We start from the raw sequence: 26067 nt of genomic DNA on the forward strand, positions 1-26067 counted from the left end.
ACAGGGAGCTGAAGCAGAAGGATCACTCTGGGTCTAAGGCCAGCCTGAGCTACATATTGAGATCCTGTTTTAAGCCCCTCCAAAAGAAATGATTCCCAAGGGAGATAAAAGAGAATGTGGGCACTGGGGAGATGGCTTAGTAGGATAAGCGCTTCCCTGGCAAGCACAAGGGCCTGAGTTTGATCCCTGGTTCTGCCCCCCCCAAAAAAAACCCCCAAGATTCTTGTTAGCTTTGGGGGCCAGGGAGATGGCTCAGTGGAATAAGTGCTTCCCTGGCAAGCGCAAGGACCTGAGTTCAATCACTAGATCCAGAAAAAGAGAGAGAGAGAGAGAGAGAGAGAGAGAGAGAGAGAGAGAGAATATGCTTCTCCAATTTTCTGGCAGAGTTTGTGCATGAAGTGTGGAATCCATAGATCTCCTCTGATGGTCATCATGACTCAACAACTTAAAGCTTTGTAACCTCAAGTAATTTAATATCTGTGGGCTTCATTTCCTTTTGCAGCATATTGAGTTGTTACTTGTGCTTAGAATGTTTTTTGAGGTAGTATACACAAAGCCTTGAGTTTGATTCCAAACACCACCAAGGGAAGAGGGAGGGGGGAGAGAGGGAGAGAGAGGGGAGAAATAGGGGGAAGGGAGGAAGGGAGGGAGGGAGGAAGGGAGGAGGGGAAGAAGGGAGGGAGGGAGGGAGAGAGAGAGAGAGAGAGAGAGAGAGAGAGAGAGAGAATATGTGTTTGTGAGAGATCCAAAGATCAATGCAAAGCAAGCACATGGAACCTGAATGCTGCAAAGTACAAATGCACTGAGAAATGGCAACTTTTCCTGTTTTGAATTGGAGGACTATAAATCAGGAAAAGGAAAACACTTCCTATTACTCACATGTCAGGTAGTGAAGATAAAGCTTGCACTGCTCCTCATATAAGAATGGACTTCCTAAGCATAGAGAAGAAACTGGAAGGCCTTCCTTGTACATAGCCAAGCTGAACTGCATGAGAGGCTTCCCATCCCCCCAACTTTTACTTGTTGCACCTCCTTTCTTTTGAACCAGTCCCCAAAATAGTTCCAGTCCAAAGGAATGCATGTGCTGGCTGGAAATGATTTGAGGAATTGGCCATTCCAGGTTAAAAGCCAGAAATAAAATCCTTCTCCCATTTCTAATTTTTTCATTTGTAGAAGTTCAAAACTGAAATTTATTAATTATCATCTGTTCCTACACATGGTGGGCCACTTTAGAAAAGTCTTTCTGGTGCCAGGGAGATGGCTCAGTGGAATAAGCGCTTCTCTGGCAAGTGCAAGGGCCTGAGTTCAATTTCTGGTTCCAAAAAAAAAAAGTCTTTCTTCATATTCTTGCTGTTCACATACTAAGCAAATCTTCAAACATTCCACATATTCATTCTTTAGGCTATTTTTCCTTCAAGTGTATTTAGGCATCTCACATAATTTGGATGTCTGATTAAGTTGGAATATACATTTACAGACTTCCAGAACATACACTTTCACAGTATTCTTCATAAACCACTAAGCCAGTGACAGTATGCAAACTGACTTTCTCTTGGAATTTAGCGTAATAACTAAAACTACTCAGAAGATTTGTGTCTAAGGGGAATCTTAAGAAGCTTGAGGTGGCTCCTCCCATCATTCATCAGTCTTACTTTTGGTTGCTATAATATATATATATATATATATATATATATCATATATATATGATATATTAGGCTAATATATATATATATAAGCCTTATTAATATATAAATGAGATTTTACTTAATGCATTAATTTTAAGTGTAAATTTCTGATATATTAGAAAGATTGTGTTGCCGTCACAGCTAATTCCAGAACATATTAATCACATGCAAAGGAGACCCCAGACCCATTAAATAGCCTTTCCCTTTTCTTTCTTCCCCCTAACACATGGCAATCACTAATCTACTTTCTGCCTGAGCATGTTTGGTTATTCTAGACATCTCACATAAGTACAATTATGCAATAGGTGGTTTTTGCGACTGGGTTATTTCATTAATCATAATGTTTTCAAGGTTCATCAATGTTGTGGCATATGTTACTGTTTCATTCTTTTGAATGGTAGAAAATGTTGTATTACATGCACATGCTACATTTTGTATATCGATTCACCTGTTGATGGGCACTTGGATTGTTTCTACCTTTTGACTATGTGAATAATGATACAGTGAACTCTACTATACAAGGATTTGCTTCAGTTATTTGGGGTATGTACTGAGGCATGGAAGTGCTAGATTATATAGCAAATCTATTTAATAATTTGAGAAATTGTCAGAGTGTTTGCCAACTGTACTCTTATATTGCCACCCACAATTTATGAGGATTCCAATTTTGCAATCTCTATTTTACTCTAGCCATCCTCATGGTTATAAAGTGGTATCTCATTGCGGTACAGATTTGCATTTCTAGCATAGGGCTTTTTTTAATTAATGGTATTTGAGATATTATTTCTATGACAATTTAGCCCTCTAAAATGTTGTTCTGCATGTGACGTAATGTAAAGTGGCCCTCAAAGCAGTGACAGCAGTCATATACTGCTGTAGAAAAGCTTGTATCATACCCCTTTGGTCCCTCATGCAGTAATTAACTCTTTTTCAACTTTCCTGACTGGCCATTAGGTGGCTAGAAAGGAACTAGGAAATTCACAGTGGCAAATATTGTGGCAGAAAAAGAAGTACAGCACTTACTACCAACAGCTGGTGAAGGAGGAAAATTACACTTGCCAAGATGTTAATAATCCCAAGTCTTTACCCAGAGGCTATCTTGAGTTTCACTGTGTTTTAAGAAGGCACAGCTACTTATGATGCAATTTAGAAAGATTTTTATGAAGAATGATTCAGAGAGCATGTTTTGTTCTTAGAAAGATAAGCTTTGGATTTTCCAGGTAATTAATTTCCCAGTGATATCTGAAAAGTTGGTTAATGATGAATTTCTTCTTAAATATAAAAAAGACAGACTCTGTAAAGTTAATGAAAAAATTATTTAAAAATAAAAGATTTTTAAGACTTTCCATATCACTATTTGATAGTTTTAACAATTAGTTGATGTGACCTATACTCAGAACTCACTTTTGCCTTACTATTATTTTGGTACAAGTTCACATCTTGTGGTTTATAAGTTAATTTTAATGGATCTTCTCAGTTGAGTTGTTTGACCCTACTGTTGATACTGGGTTAAGGTGCAAGCCCTAAAGCTGTATACCATTTTATGTATCACAAAATGGTGCTTTCTGTCTTATTTTTTTATGCTGAAAACTTCCAAGTTACTCCAGTTTCTCTTCAGAGACTAAGAAGCAGACCAAGGGCTCAAGGAGAAAAAAAATCCAGGCTCTTTTCAAAGATTTATTTTTTATCTGAAGCACATTTTATACTTCCATCCTCCATCGTAAGTCATATGCAATGAGTCTCTAATCAGTCATGTCCTAACTGTTTCATGAGATTATTGATGATTACATTTACAGTACACACGTTGCCTCTTCAAGCAACTTTAATTTTCATAGCAATTCCTGATTTCTAGATTTTGAAATCAGATAATCAAATCTTTATTTTTATTTATTTTTATTTTTTCAATACCATTTATTAAGCATTTTTCCTAAGCCAGAGCCTCTGTTTTGAAATTCATGATCTCACTTTGGATTTTTCCAAAGATTCAATGCCTTTCACAAAAGTCATTAGTACATTACAGAAAACTCATAAATTGGTTCTTAGGTGTTTTGAGTAAGTAAAACTTATAATGACATTTTAAATTATTATTTAGATGTATTTTAAATCTAACAGTGAAAATAAAATTTCCAATTTATTTTTTTCAAATCTTTAATTAAGGCATGATAAGGTTAGTTGAAAGATAGGTCATTGGTATCTTCTAAAAACTAGACACACATAAGTGGACTGTGAATGCATAAAGGACCGTTATGCTAAACTATGCCAGGGGTGGCAAACCTATGACACAGGTGCCACAGGCGACTGGCATCCTTGAAAGCTCTAGAAGGTTCACTGTCATTTTTCTGCACGGAGAACGCGTCGATGAAGTCCTGTCCTTTTCCTTTGTACAATTTTACACTGGGAAATGCCCTCTCTATTGACAATAGCTGACTGTATATACTAAGTTGCAGTGTCAGTATGTAGAGGCTTCCTGTTTTAGATAAGATATGATTATTTTTCTTTCCAAGCCTAGAGTTTAAAAAGAAAGCATTGTGTATCTTAGCTAATTTTCTTTATTTATTTTTTTCTTGCAGGTTCTGAAAAGGGCCTTTTCTGACAACTCTGCTGCTTGGATTCTACTGTAGAACTGTCATCTTACCAACTCCCCTGCCCAGCATTCCTTTCTCTACTCCCTTCCCCTAAGAAGCCAGGTGTGCTTGCAGTTTGCATTCAGCAACCTGTGCATTTATTTTTTCCTGTGATCCTCGGTTTTCTTAGCCATTTTCCCTCCCCTTGATCTTGCAGCAAAACTTTTTTTAAGTTAAAACAGCATCCCCAGTCTTATTCTTCGCATATATACACATAAAAGCTGACAATTTGAGGGGCAGGCATCAGTGTATGAGTTTTGCAAATATCAATTAGATGATATAGAATTCTTCTGAAAATCCACCAGTTATCTGAGCAAATTCGGTAAGTTAACAAAAACATCTTAACCTTTACAGTTGCCTTCTTAGGAATTGGTCTCTTATTTGATTTTTAGTTATTCTGATACAACTTTCATTTATGTGAGAAACTTTTTGTTTGACCAAATCAGATTTGACTTGAGTGAAAACCTACGTGCTAACAAATAGCCACTCCACCAAAGCACCCTGCTATCTCTTTGCTTGCAATATGACGGCCGTCAATGTTGCCCTGATTCGCGATGCCAAGTGGCTGACTTTAGAGGTCTGCAGAGAATTTCAGAGGGGAACTTGTGCTCGAGGTGATGCAGATTGCAAGTTTGCCCATCCACCAAGAGTTTGCCATGTGGAAAATGGCCGCGTGGTGGCCTGCTTTGATTCTCTAAAGGTAAGCACCATCTTAATGCATGGAATTTGTTGGTTTATGTTTTTTGAAATATGATGTTATGAAATGTGTAAAATTGGTAATAGCCTGAAATTGATAATTTTTACTTTTAAGACAAGATGTAGACTTTGTAGAACTACACGAGTCTAATCTTCACTCCATCAAAGCCAACTTATGAAGATAGATATACTTCAAGAATATAAATTTAAAAGGGCCAGCCAAATAGCTCAGCGGGTTAAAGCACCTGCAAGCAGGCACAGGGGCCAAGGGTTCCACTCCGGGCCTGCCTGGCAATTGAGACCGGGCGTGGTGATGCGCGCCTGTAATCCCAGCACTTGGGAGGCTGTAAACAGAAGAATCACTACGAGTCCAATCTAGTAGTGAGACCCTGAACACCTTGTAGAGCCTTCTCTAAAATACAGAAAAAAAAAAGAATATAAATTTAAGAATGCTTGTAGGAGTAAGCAATTGCAGTAGCCATGTTATAGTTTATCTTTTAGTATGGGATTTAGGAATCTAATTTAGTAATTAAAATCTTTCTGTAACCCAGAACATTCATTGAATTATGGTATATTTTATTATCTATAATATCAAAATATGCTCAGCGGGGATCATCGAACTGTCAGAATATAAAGTCAGACTGAGAGTACCAGGAGAACATCTTATCATTCAAGAGGAAAATTTTAGCATTTGGAACACTTAGTGAAAGTATATTCTGAACCTTGAACTTAAGTGTATTACTATAAAACTAAGTTCACTTAATTTTCTTCTTGTACCTGGTTGACCAGTTGAAGACTTGTACTTGCATTTTGTAAAGAAAGTCCTATTGCTAAGGTTATAAAACTGGAATACGATGTACTAGAGTATAAGTAAAATATGTAGCATGTGAAGTATTATGAATTAGAAATATATATTCGCAGTAAAAATGCACTGATTTTAATGTTTCATGTTTTATTCATAGTTAAACTAAGGCTACAGATGTACAAGAAAGCATAGAAGCAAAAGCACTAATGTTCTTGATAGAATTAATAAGATTTGCTGTGATGCATTTAAGATGTTTTTCAGACTGTATCAAGATGTAAGCTTAAGAGAGCCCTTTTGATTTATTGTTAATATTTTATCTTATCATGACCAATTTTCCCTTGTTAGTATTTTTATTTATGACTGCATTGGTTAGTATAATATCTTTCTAAGAAAAATATTTTCTCAAATACTAAATGGCAGATTGAGTATTCCTTTTCTGAAATTCTTAGGACCAGAAGTGTTTCAGCTATCAGAGCTTTTCAAATTGTGCAATATTTCCATACAAACAATGAGATATCTTGGGGGTGAGACTGTGGTCTAACTGTGGTCTAATTTGTTGCATACGCTCTTTATATACATAATCTCAGTGTAACTTTATATACTGTTAGTGTACCCACATTTTTCTGGGACTTGTCAATCAGATCAGGTGTGGAATTTTCCACTCACAAGCAGTGTCAGGGTTCAGTGGTTTTTAGATGTTAGAGAACTTTGGATTATCAGATTAGGGCTGCTCAACATATACTTAGTCAGATGTATTATTCCTGTACAAGAGAGGTTTAACATCCACATGATGCCATAGACATCATGTCAGGGTTCCCATTTAAAGACAAAGAGATACCATAAAGTAAAGATGTTGAAGAAAATGGTGTAGATTATTGTTTATAAAGTGTATATTGCACTTTAAGGCTTAGAAAATGTTTAAATCAGATACAAAACAGATAATGGATAATGAATATAAATAAGCCACTTAATTATTTAAATAAGCTGCCTGCTCACTGAATCTCATGTTTTTAAAAAAGAGTTTGTACATTATGTTAATAATGATGACCAGTCACACAGGACAAAGAAGATATGCAAAATCCCCACATTCTCAAAGTCTTAATGAAAACTTCAATGTTTCAAATATACAAAGCTTTTTGAACAATTACTTAATTTGCCATTTAGATAGCACATTATCAGAGTTATGTGTCGGCACAAAAGCTTTGTAGTTATCTTTTGTATTATCTCTCATCTATGATATGCACGAAAGCTATACCAAGTTGAGGGTAATTGACCTATGAGAATTGTACTCCTGTCATACCTACAATACACAAAGAACATACCTTAACGGTTGCTGCAGCATTTGCTGCCTCTCTTGAGTTTGTGTAATTGAAACACCATTGAAATTCATCTGTGTACTATTTCTTCCATGAGTGGTTAAATAACTAAAGCAAACATTTGATGAGTTTTGGGCTGCAGCTTTTGTTTTATTTTTGTAAGGATTCCATTAGCATGGGCTACTCTACCAGATGATGATTCTTTGCCTTTATAATAGGTACAATAGACACAGTGTCCTATGCTCACCTCATAATGAGGAAATGTTAGGAAAATAAGAAGGGCGAGCCCGATAGCTGATTGTGCATTGTGCTGAAGTGTTGTGCCCATCTCTCCATAAATTTTAAGTATTGGATAATGAAGGCTGCACTGTCATCAGAAAGAAATCTAGGGAGTGCAGCTAGTAGATCAATTCCCAACTGTATAGAAGAGTCTTGTGCCATGTTGCTATGCAGCTCTTTTTGGCTCAGTTGCCTTGTCCACTTGGTACTATTTATTTCAGAAGTTCCCTTCAAAGTACAAGGTAATCTTTTTATGCCAATTCTTTGTTATTCCAGTCTGCTATTTGTCTAGGTTGGTATCTTTAGGGAAGGTCCCTTGGTTTAAACAAAGGTTGAACACTTTTAAAACTAAATCAATCTTGCAGTCGTATTTATTTATTTATTTATTTGGAGTTTACTGATGTTCTCTTTTTTACTTTTTTTAAAGTTTTATTTTATTTTATTTTCCCATAATTTTATTTTTAAACAAATAGCAATGAGACAGTTTCAAATTAAATTGGTAGGACAGTTTCAATAATTAACACATTGCGTACATTCTTCCTAGTGGTTAATTGCTGTACAAGATGCGGACATGATATCCTATTTACAAACACTATTAGAACAAATCCCTGTATTTATTAAGAGAATGCAACTATATATCTATCCTAACCACTTTGAATACACAGATACAAAATGAACATTCATCTGTATCCCCTTTTTTTGTTAAGTTCTGTTATTTGAATATTATAGGTGTGTAAACTCAGCAAAATATTCTAAAAGAGTCCAGTAGCCCATAATAGAATTGGGTCTTCTGCTTCACTGGCAATGTCAGAAATTGTTGACCTGAGTCCCCTATAGCTGAACATAACAGTATGGCTTTACTTCTTATACTTCGTTTTTGTACTTTTCTTCTGGATGGTTAAGACCAAGGTAAAGCAGGACCTATGCAACAAGAGTTGTAGCTTTTGGGTCTGATAAGGTCAGTGAAATCCCCTCAGGATTTATCCTGAGATCTTGTACCTCAGATTGTAGAACCGTTGTCAGTGTCAGCCATGTGGATGAGTCACAGCCATTGTTTGGCCAATGTGCTCTCTGTGGAAGCCTGAGAGAGTGTCTTCTCCCCATGTGACTCTCCTTAGGCACACTCTACGTCATCGATCACTTTCCTCTTTGGCCCCATAATCTCCTTGATCAGAAAATTTGGGATACTACTGAGTAACATGATGTTACAGTACAAGTTCTCATATTGCAATCATTTTTAGAGAGAAGTTATTCTGCTTCAGTAGTGTCATTCTTCCTTACATCTTCTGTACAAGACTACAAGTAGTATGTGGTAGCAGTCACATACTGTTTGTAAAGGATTTATATGCTATCATTATTCATTACGGCAGATCCATACCCATCATACCTGTCTACTATACTCGCCACTTTTGGTAGTTTTGTAACAATTATTTTGTAGTGAAGGCCATATCCAGACATAATCAGAGCAGTCATGTCAAGCCATATACAAATGCACAGTCATGTGAAGCCATTTTAAAAGATGAGAACTGGAAGAAGGCACATAAAACAGCTCCACATTATGTCCTCAACACATACAGTCACAACAATAAGAATATTTTGGCAGGTGAAATTTGTTGCATAAGCATGAGGATATGAATCTATATTTGTAGCTAAAATTGGGCATAGATGCAAGAATACTCTGTATTAGCATCACTAGTCACGGCAGTTTTCAGTAGTTTAAAATTTGACCATTTTTGGATATTCTTCCTTTTTGCTTAAGGAAAGATAACCAGAAGTTAGACTCCTGGCAACATAATCCTCATGGTATTCAGATTGCAGCTATTTAGCACAACTAATAAACTCCATCAGGGGACTGAGATGTACTGCAGAGACACAGAGGAAACACATGTCACCATGAGAGTCGGGATCTCTGTCCTCTATGCCACTGATCTGAAAAAAGAAATATCCGTCACTGGTAAAACTCCATGCTATTTGAGACCTTTTAAAACATACTTTGAATGAAAAATACAGGTACAATTAGAAGTAAAATAGATCTGTATTGATAGTTCAGTCTCATTTTTTTATTTTGAAGTAACTTTAGATTTACAGAAGAGTTGCAAAAGTAAGGCTGCCAGTTCCTGTATAGTCTTCACCAGATTCCCGTAATCTTAACAACTTACATACCATACATAGCATAGTTATCTCCAGCAGGAAACTATACTGTACAAAGCTCTGTGCTAAACTAGGGACTTCGGTTGAATTTCCTTAACTTTCTCCCTAATATCTTTTTCCTGTTACAGGATCCAGTCTCGAATCCCACACTGAATTTACTCATCATAGTTTAGTTTCCTCTAATCTGTGAAAGTTCCCTGATCTGTTCTTGCATTCTGTGACCATGACACAAGCAAGAGGCATTGCCACTGAGTAGCATATTTCAGCTGAAGTGTCATGGTCACTGACATTAAGGAGAAAATTAGTGAAATTCAAATGCTATCATTAAAGAACCTTCTTTATGATTTCAGTAAATTTGTTATGATTCTTTCTGATTTTAGTAAATATATTATGAGTAGCAGTAAGAAAACTTGGGTGAAGGATATTCTAAGACATGAGACATTATTTTTGCAGTTTTTCTGTAAGTCCGAAATTATTTCAAAAATAAAAGTGTTTTTAATTCTGGGCCTTGAAGCCAGTGCCTTGCACATGCTCTACTATTGGGCTATACCCCTGATCCCCAAAATAAAGTACTATTTTTTTGTGGTACCAGGGATCAAAGTTGGGACCTTGCACTTGCCAGGCAAGCACTTACTCCACTGAGCTATCTTCCCAGCCCCAAAAAAGTACTTTTTGAATAAGCTTTTAAAATCATATATAGGGGCCGGGGAGATGGCTCAGTGGAATAAGCGCTTCCCTGGCAAGCGCAAGGGCCTGAGTTCAATCCCTGGTTCTGCCAAAAATAAATAAATAAATAAAATAAAATAAAATCATATATATCTTCAGAAATACATATATACATAGCATTCTTTTTCTTTTTATTTTTTAAGACTTCAGCTATGATAATAAGAAAACTCTGACATCCATGCAATGGCTGATTCCACAACTGTTCTGCAATATCTTCTTAGTGAGATCATTCTATTCACAAAGTACCCATACACATTATAACACTTCACAAATGTAGCAAATGAAGAATATGGACTATGGAAGGAAGACCATTCTGTTCACAGCTTTTACCCCTTAAAGACAAGGTAACTGAACAGCCAGTGAGGGGAAATCATTTACCAAAGTCACACATATATAGGTATCAAAGCTCATTTTCCCTGTAGAGAAGAAATTAATCTAGAAAACATCAAAGGCCTATTGTTTCACTGAATCACAAGGATCCTGTGCTTATCATGGTCATGTTCATGCTGGCCCAAGTGACATTGGAGTGCTCTGATTCACTTTTTATAGTTAAGAGGAAGAATTTGAAGGGGAGGCCAACTCCTCTTTTTTTAATCCTCGCTTTGTCTATTGTTTCATCTTAATTTATTTGGGTTAAGGTTTTTTGGGGGTTAAGGTTTTAAGTTAAGAACTTAAGGTTCATGTTTAGTTCATTGATAATGATTTGGACATTGTATTTTAAAAGGGATGAAAGGTAGGAGGATGCTTTTGATTTTTTGACAAAGTTTCTTCCCATTATGATACCAAGCTTGGGTTAAACACTGAGTTATCACAGTTGTATCTGTTCCTTTGTCCTTTCTTTTCCCACAGACACTGTATTGCTGGGTTAGCTAGCCAGAATTGGGGGATATTATTGCACAATACTTTGGAAGTCAGATGCTGTACAATGTCCTTTCCAGTTATAGAGGTATCTAACACAGAGCAGCTGGAGATATTGCAGTAGCAGTCTAGCCCTATAATGTTTCAAATATTTTGTTTTGTAAGATAACTTAGAATCTAACAGCTCATTTAAAATGTTGATTTATGGGATTATAGTTCAAGATCATTTCTCTCCTCACTAAGAAGCCAAGTTGAAATTGGACATCTGGTGGGAAAGAACTCAGGATAGGGGCAGGGATGTATTCCCCTACCACAGTCTGACTATTCCATTGCATGAAGTGGGAGAGATTTGAAAATCTGAAATTGGAACACTGTGTATTATATATCAATTCATTTTGTTTGGAGGGAACTTTTACATGTTAGGGAAATATATAACTCAGCCTATTTGGTCATTGATTAAATAGATCTCTTACAATAGATGTATGAAATCATTATAACTATTGTCTTTATGCCAGATTTTTGTGAAATTAAATATAAGGTATGAATAAAGCACCTACTTTGACAGAGCACAGTGGCCAGGATTCAATCCCTGGTGTGCTGTGCTGACCTGCCCCAGGGCAAGCTGAGACAGAAACTGAGACTGGGCATGGTGACACATGCCTGTAATCCCAGCGCTTGGGAGGCTTAAAACAGGAGAATCACTATTAGTCCAGTCTACATAGTGAGACCCTATAGACCGTGTCCCAAATACAGAAAAAAAGTGTATATATATGTGTATATATATATATATATATATATATATACACATATATAGTATTTCCATGCATCTTGAAATCTGTAGAATGTCATTTGCTCACTATTCATTATGCCCCATGAGCTTTCTGCCCATACTATCCTTGAGGGACCCGGGTCTCCCTCTAGCTTAGCATATCATTTGATCCTTGATTTACAAGATTATATATATATATATATATATATATATATATATATATATATATAATATGGCCAAAGGAATCGCAGGCATCTTCTCTTTTCTCATTATTGCTAAATCATCCTTCCATTGTTCCTGTATTTCTTCTATTATGTAATTGGTCTTAAGTTTCTTAAATTTATTTGGTTCAGGGTCTCACGCTATAGCTCGGAGGTGGGGCTGGCACAGTGTGCAGTGCTGGGGATTGAACCCAGTCCTTGAGCTTGCCAGGCTGGTGCTTAGACTGCTGAGTTATTTCTGCAGCCCCTGAGTTTCTTAAATTTGTAGTACAGTTTAGGTTGTGAAACTTTTTATTTCTGTGCCTTCTGTTCTCACCCCAGTATTGTTTTAATGCTACATATAATTAAAAGTGTAACTCATACTTTTATCTTGGTGTTTTTTAGAAGCCAATACAAGATTCCATTTGTTTATCAAATTTGTATTTTTTAAATGATGTACCCAAATGAATTTTAACCATGTGCCTTTGGTATTGTAGTAAATAATTTTTCAGTGTCTTTTTTCATGATGAGTTTGGGTAACATTGCTTAAAGTCTAAATTATTAGTTAACAGAGCTATAATATCCATATGTTAGAAACAGTTGTGAAACTATAAATTGCTCAGAGGTATTTAAATATAGGCCTTAATTTGGATTTTTTTTGAATCGTAAGTGGGAATGTCTTTGGCTGCAGCTCAATTTTTTGGCACACTGGACACTGATGGAAAAGAGATTAGCCTTTTCTCTTGTGAATCTTCTTATGGATAGGTGATGAACAGTGAAGGCAATTTCTACACTGTGAAAACCATTCATAAATTTGAAAATACACAGTCCAGAGTAACATAACTATTAAATATGATAAATTCCCTGAACTAATAGGTCTTACATGTCAGCTATGATTTGTCAACTAACTACATATTACTAATGTTCAAATTTCTCTCTTTAGCATACAAAAATGCAAACAGAAACCTTTTATCTCTGTGATTTTGAACTCTTTGCCCATCTTTTCTATGCCTCTAGACATACAGAATAGCCAACATTATTATATCAAGATCTCTTGCTCAGAGGTCTCATTGTTTAAAGGCAACATTACTATTACATTGTCTTAAAACATTTGTTCATCCTCTTCCTTGTGAAAGATACTGAAGTAACATTTGGAGAATTTTTAATATTTCCATGAACTCTGTTGTCATCTTAAAGATTTGACAAAAATCTATCCCAGGAATTGTTTTTCTGTTGTTAAGATCTATGCTTATCACATGTCCTACTTATGTAAACTTAACCCTTTCTAACCTTTATAAAAATACGATAGGTAAAGTTTGTATGATTTCTGGGTTATTTCATTTTTTATCACCAACAGAAGCATTCTGTAGAGAAAAAAAATCCATCTTTAAAGTAACAAAACAGGGGTCGGGGAGATGGCTCAGTGGAATAAGCGCTTCCCTGGCAAGTGCAAGGGTCTGAGTTCAATCCCCGGTTCTACAAAAAAAAATAAGATAAAATAAAATAAAAAATAAATAAAGTAACAAAACATTTAAACCCATGGCCATCTTTATTCTGCCCCTACCCACTAAAGGGAGGATTTCGTTTTGGAACATTATCTTAGTTTTCAAAGAAACTTGAGAAGGCATGGATAAATACCCCTTTCTTGGGTGACTCGCAGATGTAACTGCTGAAATATTTGGAAAGAAACATGGTATCAGCAAGTGGTATCAGTAAAAAAAGGTTGCCTTGTGTGACCTTAAGTAAGTCATGGGAAAACTTCTACCTCTGTTTCTCTTTGTACAAGAGCAAGTCGCAAGACTCAATTTGTAGGACTGTTGTTGTACAGTGCTGCGAGGATTTTTATAAATGCCAGAGGTTTCTTGTTGCTGTCAGTTTGTTAAGCCCATCAAGAGTTCTGTATACATTCAGTTCTCCAAAGAAATGATTCATTCAACAAACTTTTTTTTGAAATTTATTAGTTTTAAACCCTTGGTTTGTTATTGTGCAGAATACAAAATTATGGAAATGTGTTTCCTGTCTATACTCCTAGCATGATTTTGCCTATGTTACGTGTCATAAGCAAGGTCCACACTGACAGTTTATAGAGTTTAAGAGGGAAGAGCAGGGACTGGGATTACAGTTGTAGGAACTGAAGATGCAGTCATGGCAGAAGTAGAGTTTGAAGTATTCTCTCTCTCTCTCTCTCTCTCTCTCTCTCTCTCTCTCTCTTTTTGTATATTAGGGAAGGGTCTAGAGGGTGTTCAGGGTCGCATTACTAGATTGGACTCATAGTGATCCACCTGTTTGCAGCCTCCCAAGAGCTGGGATTACAGGCATGCACCCAGTCTCAATTGCCTTCTCAGTGCACCCCCAGGGCGGGGCCAGCACAGTAAGCCTGGGGATCGAACCCTGCACCTGCTTGCAGGCACTTTAATCTGCTGAACTATTTGGCTGGCCCTGAAGCATTCTTTGAAGACAAGGTAGGAAGCTATTCCAGGTAAAGTGGGGACAAGCTGAGCAAACACTATAGAGAACATGATGTGTTTGTGGAGTATTAAGTGCATAGGGCTGAAGTGTAGAGCTTGAGTTGCATGGAAGTGAGCTTAAACATTAGTGAGGAGTTTGGACTTTGTATCTATGAGAAATCTAGCAACTTTTGAGCAGAAAAGTGACAACATTGGCCTGTGCAAAAATTTTAGTTCTGTTAAAAAAGTTGGGTGACATAGGATATTTTAGAAAGCTATTGGAGTGAAGGTGGGAAATGATAAAAATGTGAATAGGTGGTTGTATTGGAAAAGAAAATCACTAATGGAGCTGAAACCTAGATGAAGCCAACATGGTTGAGTAAGCGGGAGTACTTGACATTCTGTCCCAACCTGCAACTCTTGTACTCAACACCTGATTGCTTGAATTAAATTGTTGTTAAATTTTTTAAAGTGTCAATTCCAAACCTCTTAAAGTAAATGCTTGAATATTACTGTGTTTAAAGTGATAATTATTTTAAAGTAATATTGAATAGTAGGCACTCAGGAAAATCTGTAGGTTTTAGAAAATTTTAAATGAAGCTTAGGGGCAGATCTGCCATACTTTGGGGTAGGCTTGTTTTACATTTGTGGTTCTCTTGTTTACTAACATGTCTGTTGTTCTCAGCACATAGTAGCATCTTTAAATATCTATTGAATGAAACGTTAATACACTGACTAACTTGTAGAAAGAATAAATATCAACTGAGAGGTACCTTGTGAACTCATGATCTCCATCTGTACTTTTACCCTGGTTCAGTTTTTATTTAAACATGATGAAAATTGTATATGCCCATGTACCAACTTTCCTCACCCAACCACATTTTAACCTAATTTAGATGGTCTCCGGATGCCTGAGTTTTTCAAATATAAGTTTACCCCTCAGAATCATAGAAATGTTTTTTGTCCGAATGCTATTGGATATGCTCCAAGTGTTATTTGCATCCTTTTACCTTATACAAGGCTTTATGTTTTTTCCTGAATGACTACTTTAAAACAGTTAATGTGATACATTAGTAATATTCAAGTATTGTTTGTTTACAATAATGTTTGAAATTGAATTTTACAACAGATGGTGAACTCACAAATCAAGGTGTTCTTCAAAGTGTGATTACTCTTACGAAGATCATAGTCAACTACCAAATTGTATACACCAGAAAGTTTGGTGAAAAATAAGGCTGCTTAATCTAGCCAAGACACATTTAAAGTTTAACTAATAAATCTTATCCCAAGCACATGGTGATATTTTGAAATCCCAAAGAATTTGAACATAGAAATGCAAAGACAAATTCTAATAGAGTCCATGCATTACCACCTGAAAAACCCAATGATTACAATTTAACCCAGACAATCTGCTTTTAAAGAAATTAAAAATATTAAGAAAGGAAACTCGAAACAGAATTTTAAGGAAGAATGCCTAGGTTTATAAACTACATGAAGTCATCGCAATCTCTTAGACCTTCTCCATCTTCGTCTTTTTTTCCTGTATAGTGATCACTGGTGTTCAGAATGGAGGACTCCAAGACCTTGATACTATCTTCAGTAAACAAGATATGATTTATATTGGGAAACTAGCTTGGCTTTCCAAGCAGGAAAAATGCTTGAAATATTTTCAAAAAGTGTTTTAACAAAGAAATTTTAAATAATTTTAAGTATTGAAGAGTATTCCATTTATGTCAGTGTTTGGCAGTCTCTCCTGTAGTTGTGACATGGATATTTTAATAGGCAACTGACAGATAAAAGAGAGCCATGACTACTGCTTTCTTCAAATTCTCTCTTTGGTGGCACATGGCACTCCACCTTTTAAAGTAGTAAAAATGTTTAAACACATTTTGCTTATCCCACTTTTTCTTATTCTATGACAGAGTAGCAGAACAAAATCATTTTGCCTTAAGGTCACAGATTAGAAAATAACAAGAAAGAGAAAGAGTATCATGATGGGGTGTGGAAGAAAGGGAGGAAGGGATGGGGAAAGAAAGACGAAAGGAAAGAAATTAGGAAATAGCTATTGAAAGGCTTTCATTTGGAATACTTCAGCTCCAATAATATATTTGAAATCAAACCAAAATTAAGAAATAATGTCTAGATCCAGTCCTAGCCCAGGCCCAGTGAGTGTGTGGGAGAGCTTCCAGCTACCCTGCACCAGCGGGACTTACTGGTCCCAGCCCAGGCGCAGTGTGGGTGAGACCCTCTTCCACTCCCTTGGGACGGCCCCCACCACTCCACAGTACCTCCCCCACCCCACCTGCCTAGTAGGAATTTCTGCCTCGTTCCTGGAATCCCCAGACCCAGTCCTAGCCCAGGCCCAGTGAGTGTATGGGAGAGCTACCTCTCCCCCCTACTCCACCTTGTCCCCTCCAGGCTCAGCTCAGGCCTGGCATACAGGCCTGGAGTGAAACCCTGCAGCTGCAATCCCTGCAAAGAGTGTAGGGGACAGAACCACCCAGCTAGTCCAGGAGCAGAACATCTTGCCAGAGGGGCACAACAGGTTCACCCCCAAGGACAGGAGCAGGAAAGAGCTGAGCACAGCAGCCAGGCCCAAGCCAGGCACAGCTGGATAAGTCCAAACTTTGTAGATCTGCACCTGAACTTCAGTAGGTGCTAAGGTTATAACTGCACCAAAGCTCTACAACAAAGGTCAGAAGACAGTGCTACACAAAAGAAATAATGTCTAAAATAACATACTAATGAAAGGGGATTAATACAGAAAGACCCATCCACCAAGAGAGAATTATTGGTGTCATTTTTATCATGCATTTTCCACTGTAAACCTCTCTGCTCTCCAAAGCACAAAGAGAATTATGATTAATTGTGGCCCACAGAATTCTCCTTCTCCCCAAGATGTGCTCCTCCTTCTCAGCAGCACCTTTAAAAATGCACCACTAGTCGTCTATGATTTCTTCCCCTTTGTTAATAACTTCTAAACATGTGTCAAGTCCTAGAATCCCCTCAGCACCATTGCACTAGTCTGTGCAATTGTTAATATAAGGTATTTTAACTCTTTGTAGGCCCATTCCATTTCCACTCGGTGTGTGTCTCTCTGTCTACTTCTCTCCCCACCCTGTCACTTTCCTAACTTCAGTACAGGGGTTTGGGTCCCAAGCCTTTGCACTGAGCTATATTCCCAGTTTGTTTTTATTTTAAGACAAGGCATTGCTATTTCAGTAAGTTGCCCAAGCTGAGCTTGAACTCATGATTCTACTACCTCAGTCCTCCAGAGGGCTGGGAATACAGGTATCTACCACCATTCCCAGTTTCCTTTCTTTTTGTCTGGTTTCTGGTGTGATGTTTTTCACATGAGAATTGCTTCTTGAATAGCATGCTTACAGAATGAAAAATGCACGTTTCTATTTACTATGAGTTCCAGGAAGGCCACAGCTGTATTTTGGACCCAGCCATTAACATTGAAGTTTTCATATAATTAATCATATTGTACCATTTTCCCCATTATATCTGTCTTGCTCTTTAGGCTTACTATCATTTTGGAAAAATATTTTTCTTGTAAGTCATCTTCAAGTTTTTGAAAGAATGTAGTTCTATAATTAGTAAGAAAGCAAGTCATCAGGGGAGGGAGCTAATTCTATTTCTGAAATTCTTATTTGCAGTTTATTAAGTTATCTGAATAATTTTTCATTTAGATATATATTCCATGTGTTCCAGTATTGCAAATGGGGGAATCTTGATTTAAAAGAGGGTTCCAGCAATACTCACATTTGATCATTGCACATTGTATAGAAGAATGTCACATTGTACTCCATAAATTTATGCAATTATTATTTGTCAGTCTAAAAATAAAGCAAGCCAGTAGGAAGGATACTAAGTGTGCCAGATACTACTCTTTAATATAGAAAGGAAAGAGTGAAAAAAAAATCAAACTCCTTAGGCAGGTGTTGGCCTCCATTACTAGGAGCAAGGCTGAAGATGCAGCTCAGTGGTTACCGTACACAAAGCCCGGGTATGGTGGCTGAACTCAGTAACTTGATTGACATGGGACTTGGCTAGAGGATTAATAACGCATCTGTCTGTGTGGGCATGCGTGAGTCATGGAGGCATGACCATGGGGTCTCTATGTGGCCCCTGAACGTTTCTCCTTAACACTGCTACCATGCTCTTGCACCCTGTGGCTGTGAACTATCTTCCCTTTGCCCTGCCTTTGTACTATCCTGTTTCTAACTTGGAGCCAGCCAGCCATGGATGGAAGCCATGAGAAAATTTAGCTTTGACCTTTGTGTTATGTCTCAGCAATAGGAAAGCTACTGTAAAAAAAATTGGTACCATGGAAGTGGGGTCATTAATGTTATTGTAGATACCTCGCTACTCTAAGCGTCTTTGGGTACAGCCTAGCTCAGTAGTGTTGAATTGGGATTTGAGACCTGTGACAGTTAAGTTTAATTGTGTCAACTTGACTGGTTTGCTAGATACCCAGGTATTAATAGAGCTCATTTTTGGGTGTGTTTGTGTGAGTCCTAGGTACATGACCTTAGCTCGCTCTTTTGGGGACTCTTTTTCCATTTTGCTTCGCACCACTGTGATTAGAGGAACTGTGCTCCAACATGCCTTTTGCTACAGTGTTTCTGCCTCAGCTGACCATGGACTGAATCCTTCCAAATCATGAGCCACATAAACCATTTCTTAATTTCAGTTATGAGAGGGCCAGTGAGATAGCTCAGTAGACTAAGCACCTGCTTAGACAAGCGCAGGGACCAGAGTCCAGGCCAAGCCAGCCCCACCCCCAGAGTTGCTGAGCCTACCATTGAGACTAGGCATGGTGGTGTACACCTGTAATCCCTGTAGTGCTGGAGAGGCTGAAAACAGGATTACTATGGGTTCAAGCTATGTAGTGAGACCCTGTGCCAAATACATTTTTTAAAAAATCACTTGTTGGGTATCAGGTATTTGGTCCCAGCAATGAAGGAAAAAAAGGAAGAAATGTTCTAGGAGATGTAGGAGATGCACTTTTTTCTTTTTTTTTTTTTGTTATTTTTTTTCTTACTGCTTACTGTGGATTGCCACTGGTGAGCTGTGTGTTCAGGGCTTGCTCTAAGGATTAGGTTGTCTCTGACATCAGTAATATTAGCAGTCATGAAAAAACCCCAAAAGGCCAGTTCCGGCCACCGAAAGGAAAGCTTGGCCTTCTGAAAGTCTTTTCTACCACTCCTAGGAGACACTGGCCTTCTGTTTGCAACCCTCGGCCATTCGTTGTACAGGAGAGCTCTGCTTGCATGTCTCTGACATTTGCTTTACAGCTTTTCCAAAGTGTTTTCACAAACGTGCAGTGACCAAAATTTCAAATAATATAGGATTTTCAAATAAATTTCTCCTTAGCTCTCTGTAAATGCATACTTTGATTCACACTAGAAGCTCCGGTCATTTAAAAGTATTATCTTCTCATCACCACAAAAATATATCTGGAAAAATACAAGTTAAAAGGAAGACAGTACCTTTTACATCAGATGTACAAACAACCCAATACTGACTGCAGCCCTCAGTAGGAAGATGCAGAAGTTACAGAAACCCATCTTTTGTTTTAATGACCTGGGTTAGCATTTTGTTGTTTTGGGTTTTTTGCTTTGTTTTTTTTTTTAACCTGACTAGTAACATTACTGATGTCAGAGAAATGGAATTAAGATGTCCAAATTCCTTTCATTGTGACCTTTTAGAAACTGAATTGTCAGTGACATAAGAAATTGTTCAGTAAATAGCTAGATCTACAGATGCAAAGGACAGTAGTCCCTTAGAGCAGAGGCTTTCCAAAGTGCGGTGGCAGGGTACTTGCTAGAATTCCACCCCGCACTTGCTGAATGAGACGCGGCAAGTCGGTTGGGCCATCTGTGCTCCACAGAACCCTCCTGGTGATGCTGATGAATGATGGAGTTTTAGAGCCATTGGTACAGAAATCCCACACAGTCTGACAGAGTATCCACTAAAGATAAAGTTTCAAGGCTTCAGAATTCTCAGTACTCTGTTTTGTTCTCTCTTCTTCTTTCCTTGTCACTTGTTACAATGATCTTTTTCTTGGGTTATTTTTTATTCAGACCAAATGGTCAAAAAATGGCCTCTGTTCTGGTAAGCTCATATACTATATCTTTAGGAAGCATAGAATGTTTTCCTTGCAGGTGCATCAAAATGCTTATTAGCAGAGAGAAGGCCCTGAAAAGTATGCATGAAAGATGGCAGCTCAGTGGTGCATAACCCATTTCTCAAAATACTTGCACTACAAAACCCTATTTTTGTGGATCACATAGAAGCTTCCCATGGAGTAATGCATGCAAGATGACAAGAATCTGGGCAAGAATTGTGTCAGTGTATAAATGAGTGAAACCAAAACAACAAAAATTACTTGTTATTTATCTGTCGTCAACTTTTCGACACATTAGTGATATTAAAAAACAATAAAACTAAAGTACTAAGAATTTAGTACTAAAAAGTATTTACTAAAAAGTATCCCAAAGCTCCACTGTAGGTGGTGACAGCTGGCACTCACGAATCTACAAAATTTCATGCTCAGATATTGTGAGACCAAGATGGATATGTTTAGATGTGTGTTTTACATTTTTATGAATCAATCTTGGCTTCTGAGGTTTGCCTATTTAAATGAAGACTGAGTTAAAACATTTATAAACTTTTTTATAATATGATTCAGTTTTATTACTCTACCATTTTATGGAAATAACATTGGAAAATTCCATTCCTGTAATTAATCATTAGTATTTTGTGTATCATTCATATCATCATTTAAATCTGTTGTTTGCTTTGTCCTTTTAACAATGAACAAATGACTCACCTGATTTTTGTCCTCTTTATATATGTTATAAATGAAATATAGCAGTATATAGCAGTAATTATGCCAAAGTTAGATTAAAAGCAGCATCAACCAAAGAGTGTGATGCCCCTTGATTTTTCAAATAATACGAACGATTTTGAGTAGGTCTCTAGGCCTCCTCATATGCTAGCTGGTATTCCACCACTGGGCTATACCCGCCACCCTCACTATGCTGAAATTCAGGTAAAAAGTGTGTGATGGTGAAAGAATATCTATTGATTAGAGAAACTAGTGTCATAAGTAGGTACCTTTTGTTCAGGTTGAAAAGAAAAAGGAGCAATGATCCTTTTTTCTCAGTCATAGATAGAAGCTTAGATCTGCTTCTTTATCTTCTGCCCTACTATACCATTAAGTTAACAATAATGTCAAGTTCTACTAGGAGATACATTCTCATTTTTTAGCATTATATATAAATTCCAGCCACAAGGGTATGATAATACATATTACTCATATAATGAATAACCAGGCATATACTAATGCTTTACCTCCTATGAAGAGATTAAATCATACACAATAGGTATAAATGGTAAGACTGGTTATAGTTAATTCTTAGTACTTAGTTTTATTGTAAAGAAGTCATAAAAATAAATAATATATATTTTTTACAAATAGTACTATTTTACTTCAAGAGTGTACTAAATAAGCCAGGCACAGCGGCACATGCCTGTAATCCCAGCACTGTGGAGGCTGAAGCAAACATTGTTGTGAATTTGAGACCAGCCTAGGTTACGAAGTGAGCTTAAGACCAGTCTGAACTGCATAGCAAGACCCTGTCTCCAAAGACAAAGTATGCTAAATATTACTCTGACTTAACTCTTTTCAAAGTACCTATAAAGTATATAGATGTAGGAATTATTCCTTAGAAGTTTAACAGAATTAGAAAACAATTTATGCATGATCTAGGAGTAATTAGAAGCCAAGGCCCTTGAACCACTGTTTAGTATTTTTTACAGTAAAGTACTGAATTCACATTAAAATTTATTCTTTCTTTATGAACAAAGACACTAGAAGACAGACTGTGGATAATTTGTGCCCTAGTTATGAACAGTCAATTTCTATAACAATAGATTTGTCAGTGTTACTATCTTCTTGTGGTACTGAGGATTGAATCCAGGGCCTTTGCACTCAACTACATTAGCAGAGCTTTTAAATTTTTCTAGACAGAGGGTCTTGTTGAGTTTCTAAATTGACAGGCTTAGTGCCTGCCTGGCAAGCATAAGGTCCCAAATTCTATCCCAGTGCCTCAAAATAAAGTAATTGACCAGGATTTACTCAAATTTGCTATCTTCCTTCCTCACCTTCCCAGATTTCTGGGATTACAGTAATGGACCACCACACCTATCCTCCTATTCCCTATCATATTGTCGTTAAATGTGTAAGTGCATTTTTGCATTCTTCAGTCTCAATTGTCTAGTCACTTCTTTTTAAGAGATAGATTCCCTTCTCTCATCAGCAGTGTATATAACACGTCATACTTAAAAATTGTGATAAAACCTAAAGGATAGATTACAGAATTGTATAGAATCAAATGTTTACATTATTGACATGTTATTTGATGCAGTCACATATTCTTTCATGTTCAGAAGTCTTCAGTTTTACCTTGTGAATAGTGTTTACTTAACAAGAAATTGGCACTATAGAAAAGGCCATAAATTAAGGTCCATAGGCTATGTTTGGAGCACTGAAAGTCAAAGCCCAGTTCCTAGATTCAAATATCAAACCTCCCATTTTGCACTATCTCAGAGGATGTCTACTCTATGGTCATGTAAATAAAATCCCCACTGCAGCTGACCTTTCACTGGGGTCGTTTTTGTACAGCTGTATGTTTTCCTGTGAGTTCTCATTTGCCTGTGTTCTCAGAGGAATGAAATGCTTCGGAACACTTTGTGCCATTTTGTGACAAGGTCAGTCTTTTGTTATCATGTAGAGACTTTTTCTGTTTTGTGATAGTGTCAAACCTGCTGTACTCAAATACTTATGGTCTAAGTAAACGTGCTTCTGAATGGCAATGATGTGGATTTTTCACATAGGGAGGTAATACAGGTCACAAAGTATACAGAGTAATTGGCTCCTTTGGCCCCTCTTCCTTCTCTATTGGTTTTCAAGCTCCACAAGGAATTGTAGGCTGGTTGGTTTTTTGGGGGGCATGGTGGTTTGTGTGTAAGTTCTCATTACCCATCTCCTGGTCATTAAGTACTACTTCTACCCAACTGGCTGGCAAAGTGCTCTTCTGCAAATATTTAGCAAAATACTGTTGTTATGATTTGGATCTTAAATATCCTCCAAAAATGCGTGTGTTAAAGGCTTGGCTTGCAGCGTGATCTTGACACTGTGGTGAAGTGATGGTAGGCTTGGGGAGATATAGTGGAAGAAGCAGCTACCTAGGGGCATCAACTTGAAGGGTATATGAGGAGCCTGGCTCCCTCCCACCTCTTTTTTCTCCTTTGTGGGCCTCAAAAGGGGAGTGACTTTACTCCATGCCCCACAATTTGCAACTTCCTTAATTCACCACAGCCTCAAAGGCGATGAAGCTTGAGGACTATGGACTGGGACTCCTGAAGCCATGGGCTAAAATAAACATGTTTTTAACTTGAGTAGCTCCAGTATTTTTGTCACAACAATGTAGAAGTAGCACAGCTTTGTTAGGAGAGGGTATGTTTATCCTAACTTTTTTGTCTCAGGAAGGATGGAAAACGAGTGTTTTACATTTGATTACTTTGACAGTTCTCTTCAAGTCATCTCGAATCCCAAAGCACTTAACAAAATAGTCCCTTGGGAATGTTCGTCTATTAAATAGTTTCTGGACATTCTTATCAGCCAGTCGATGCACAATCTTTGTATACTCTTACAGGGCTCAGATAATAGAAATATTTGAACCAGAGTTTCAGTTTATCTCCGGCAAAGGATTACAAAGTCATAAACCGTCCTGCTCTGAGACCTTTTAGTTCTGTCAGCGCGGGCATGCTCTTCCTCTCATCTCAGTTCCTCAACTGGGAAGGGAAGCTCAAATGAGATAATGCACATACAGTACTTTCTGCAGTGCTTGGCACGTGGTAAATATGCAATGAAGTTAGACTTTAATATTCAAGAGGACCTCATATGGAAAAATATAAAGCAGATCAGAGCCTTCAATAAATCCCTCAAGCAAGTTCTGTTAATATGGCCACTTTTATGATATTAATGGAAAATATAATTTTACAGTGATCTCATTCTGCTCCCTTAAATGCATGTCAACAGTTGACCCATACCAAGTGATATACTTTGAAACTATATAGAAATACTCCACAGTACTTGTAAGTCATCTGACTTAATTCATATGCTAGAATCCAGAATATAAAGTCAATGAAAGCATGAAGCCATGTAGTATCACATAAATGCCCCATTATTTTTACTAGAAAAGTATTAAAGACTGATACATATAAAAAATTTAAGAACGGGATTCCTGTGGTCTCATTTACATCTTTGTCAATTCTGTTCACATCTCTGAGATATTTTGGTTGAGAATATATTTAGTAGATATTAAGACTAAGAAGAATATCTCCTTTTTTCAAAAAAGAAAAGAATTAGTCTTGATAAATTGTTTATTTTCTCATTCTCAGAACAAAACCAGACAAGTAAGTTGATTTAATTTTCAGATGCATTTTAAAAGAATCACTTTAGTTAAAAATGCTGATTTACTGAAATACTCAAGATTACTGTTTTCCTTCTTTCTTAGCCCCTTTTTTTTTTTTTGGCGGAACTGGGGATTGAACTAAGGCACTTGCGCTTGCCAGGGAAGCACTTATTCTACTGAGCTATCTCCCCGGTTCCAAGGTTACTATTTTCTTTAGGGATATATATGATGCTGTAAACTGTCTACCATTTTAATAACAAGCCAACACAAAGATTTCAATAAAACTTTTCTTTTTGCGATAAATACAAAAATATATATTGATAATAACAAAATGTGGCCTTACTACATACTTCAAAATATTATAGTGACAGTCCCTGTCACCAAAGAAAACTTTTTGCTTGGAAATTGTGTCTTATGTTATTAGATAGTAGAGTGGAAGTAGGGAAATGCTTAGAGTGAATACACATGGCCTTATATGGGGTTTGAAATGATCTCCTGCTTATGAATTGAGCAATACTCTGTAAGCAGTCGTTTTGGTGTCATGTTTTAAATTTCATGTCTGAAAGAAGATTCATATTTAAGATATCAGTGACTTATTTTCAAATTTGTGTCTCTGATTTCAAAATGCAGTGGGAAATGAGTAAGTGTACCTGTCTTTTAGCCATATAACCCTCCTCATGGAGGGTTATATGGCTAGCTGGAAAGATACACTTATTTAATCTTAACACCACACCAAGCCCGGCAAAGATAAATTGTTTAAATCTGGACAATAAACAGAATCATTTTCATTATATATACTTCTTACATTTGTAAGGTACTCATCAAGTTAAAATTCTTGTTTGAAACTTTGTTTTTAGTTTGGAACAGAAAATTTTTCAAATGGAAATCCCAAAGTTTAAACTCAGAGAATAGCTAAAAAAGACTTAGAAATTTAAGGAATTACCAAATACATCCAACTTCCTAAGTTTTAGTACAGTTAAAACTCCTTTGAGACCATTAAGTCATGGAAAAACAAATA

The 26067-nt window shown here is 37.0% G+C and overlaps 1 protein-coding gene across 3 annotated transcripts in view; it reads left to right on the plus strand.

Moving 5' to 3' along the window:
• The window catches only part of Mbnl3 (muscleblind like splicing regulator 3), a 115994-nt gene that overhangs the window by 46057 nt on the left and 43870 nt on the right, over positions 1-26067 (plus strand). For all 3 annotated transcript variants that reach the window (XM_023718841.1, XM_023718843.1, XM_023718842.1), the window contains exon 2: positions 4256-5009. In XM_023718841.1, coding sequence (XP_023574609.1) covers positions 4833-5009 — 177 coding nt within the window. In that variant the 5' untranslated portion in view covers positions 4256-4832. The remainder of the gene's footprint in view (positions 1-4255; positions 5010-26067) is intronic.

This window comes from Octodon degus, unplaced genomic scaffold (genome assembly GCF_000260255.1).
Source record: "Octodon degus isolate 3935 unplaced genomic scaffold, OctDeg1.0 scaffold00063, whole genome shotgun sequence".
NCBI lineage: Eukaryota > Metazoa > Chordata > Mammalia > Rodentia > Octodontidae > Octodon > Octodon degus.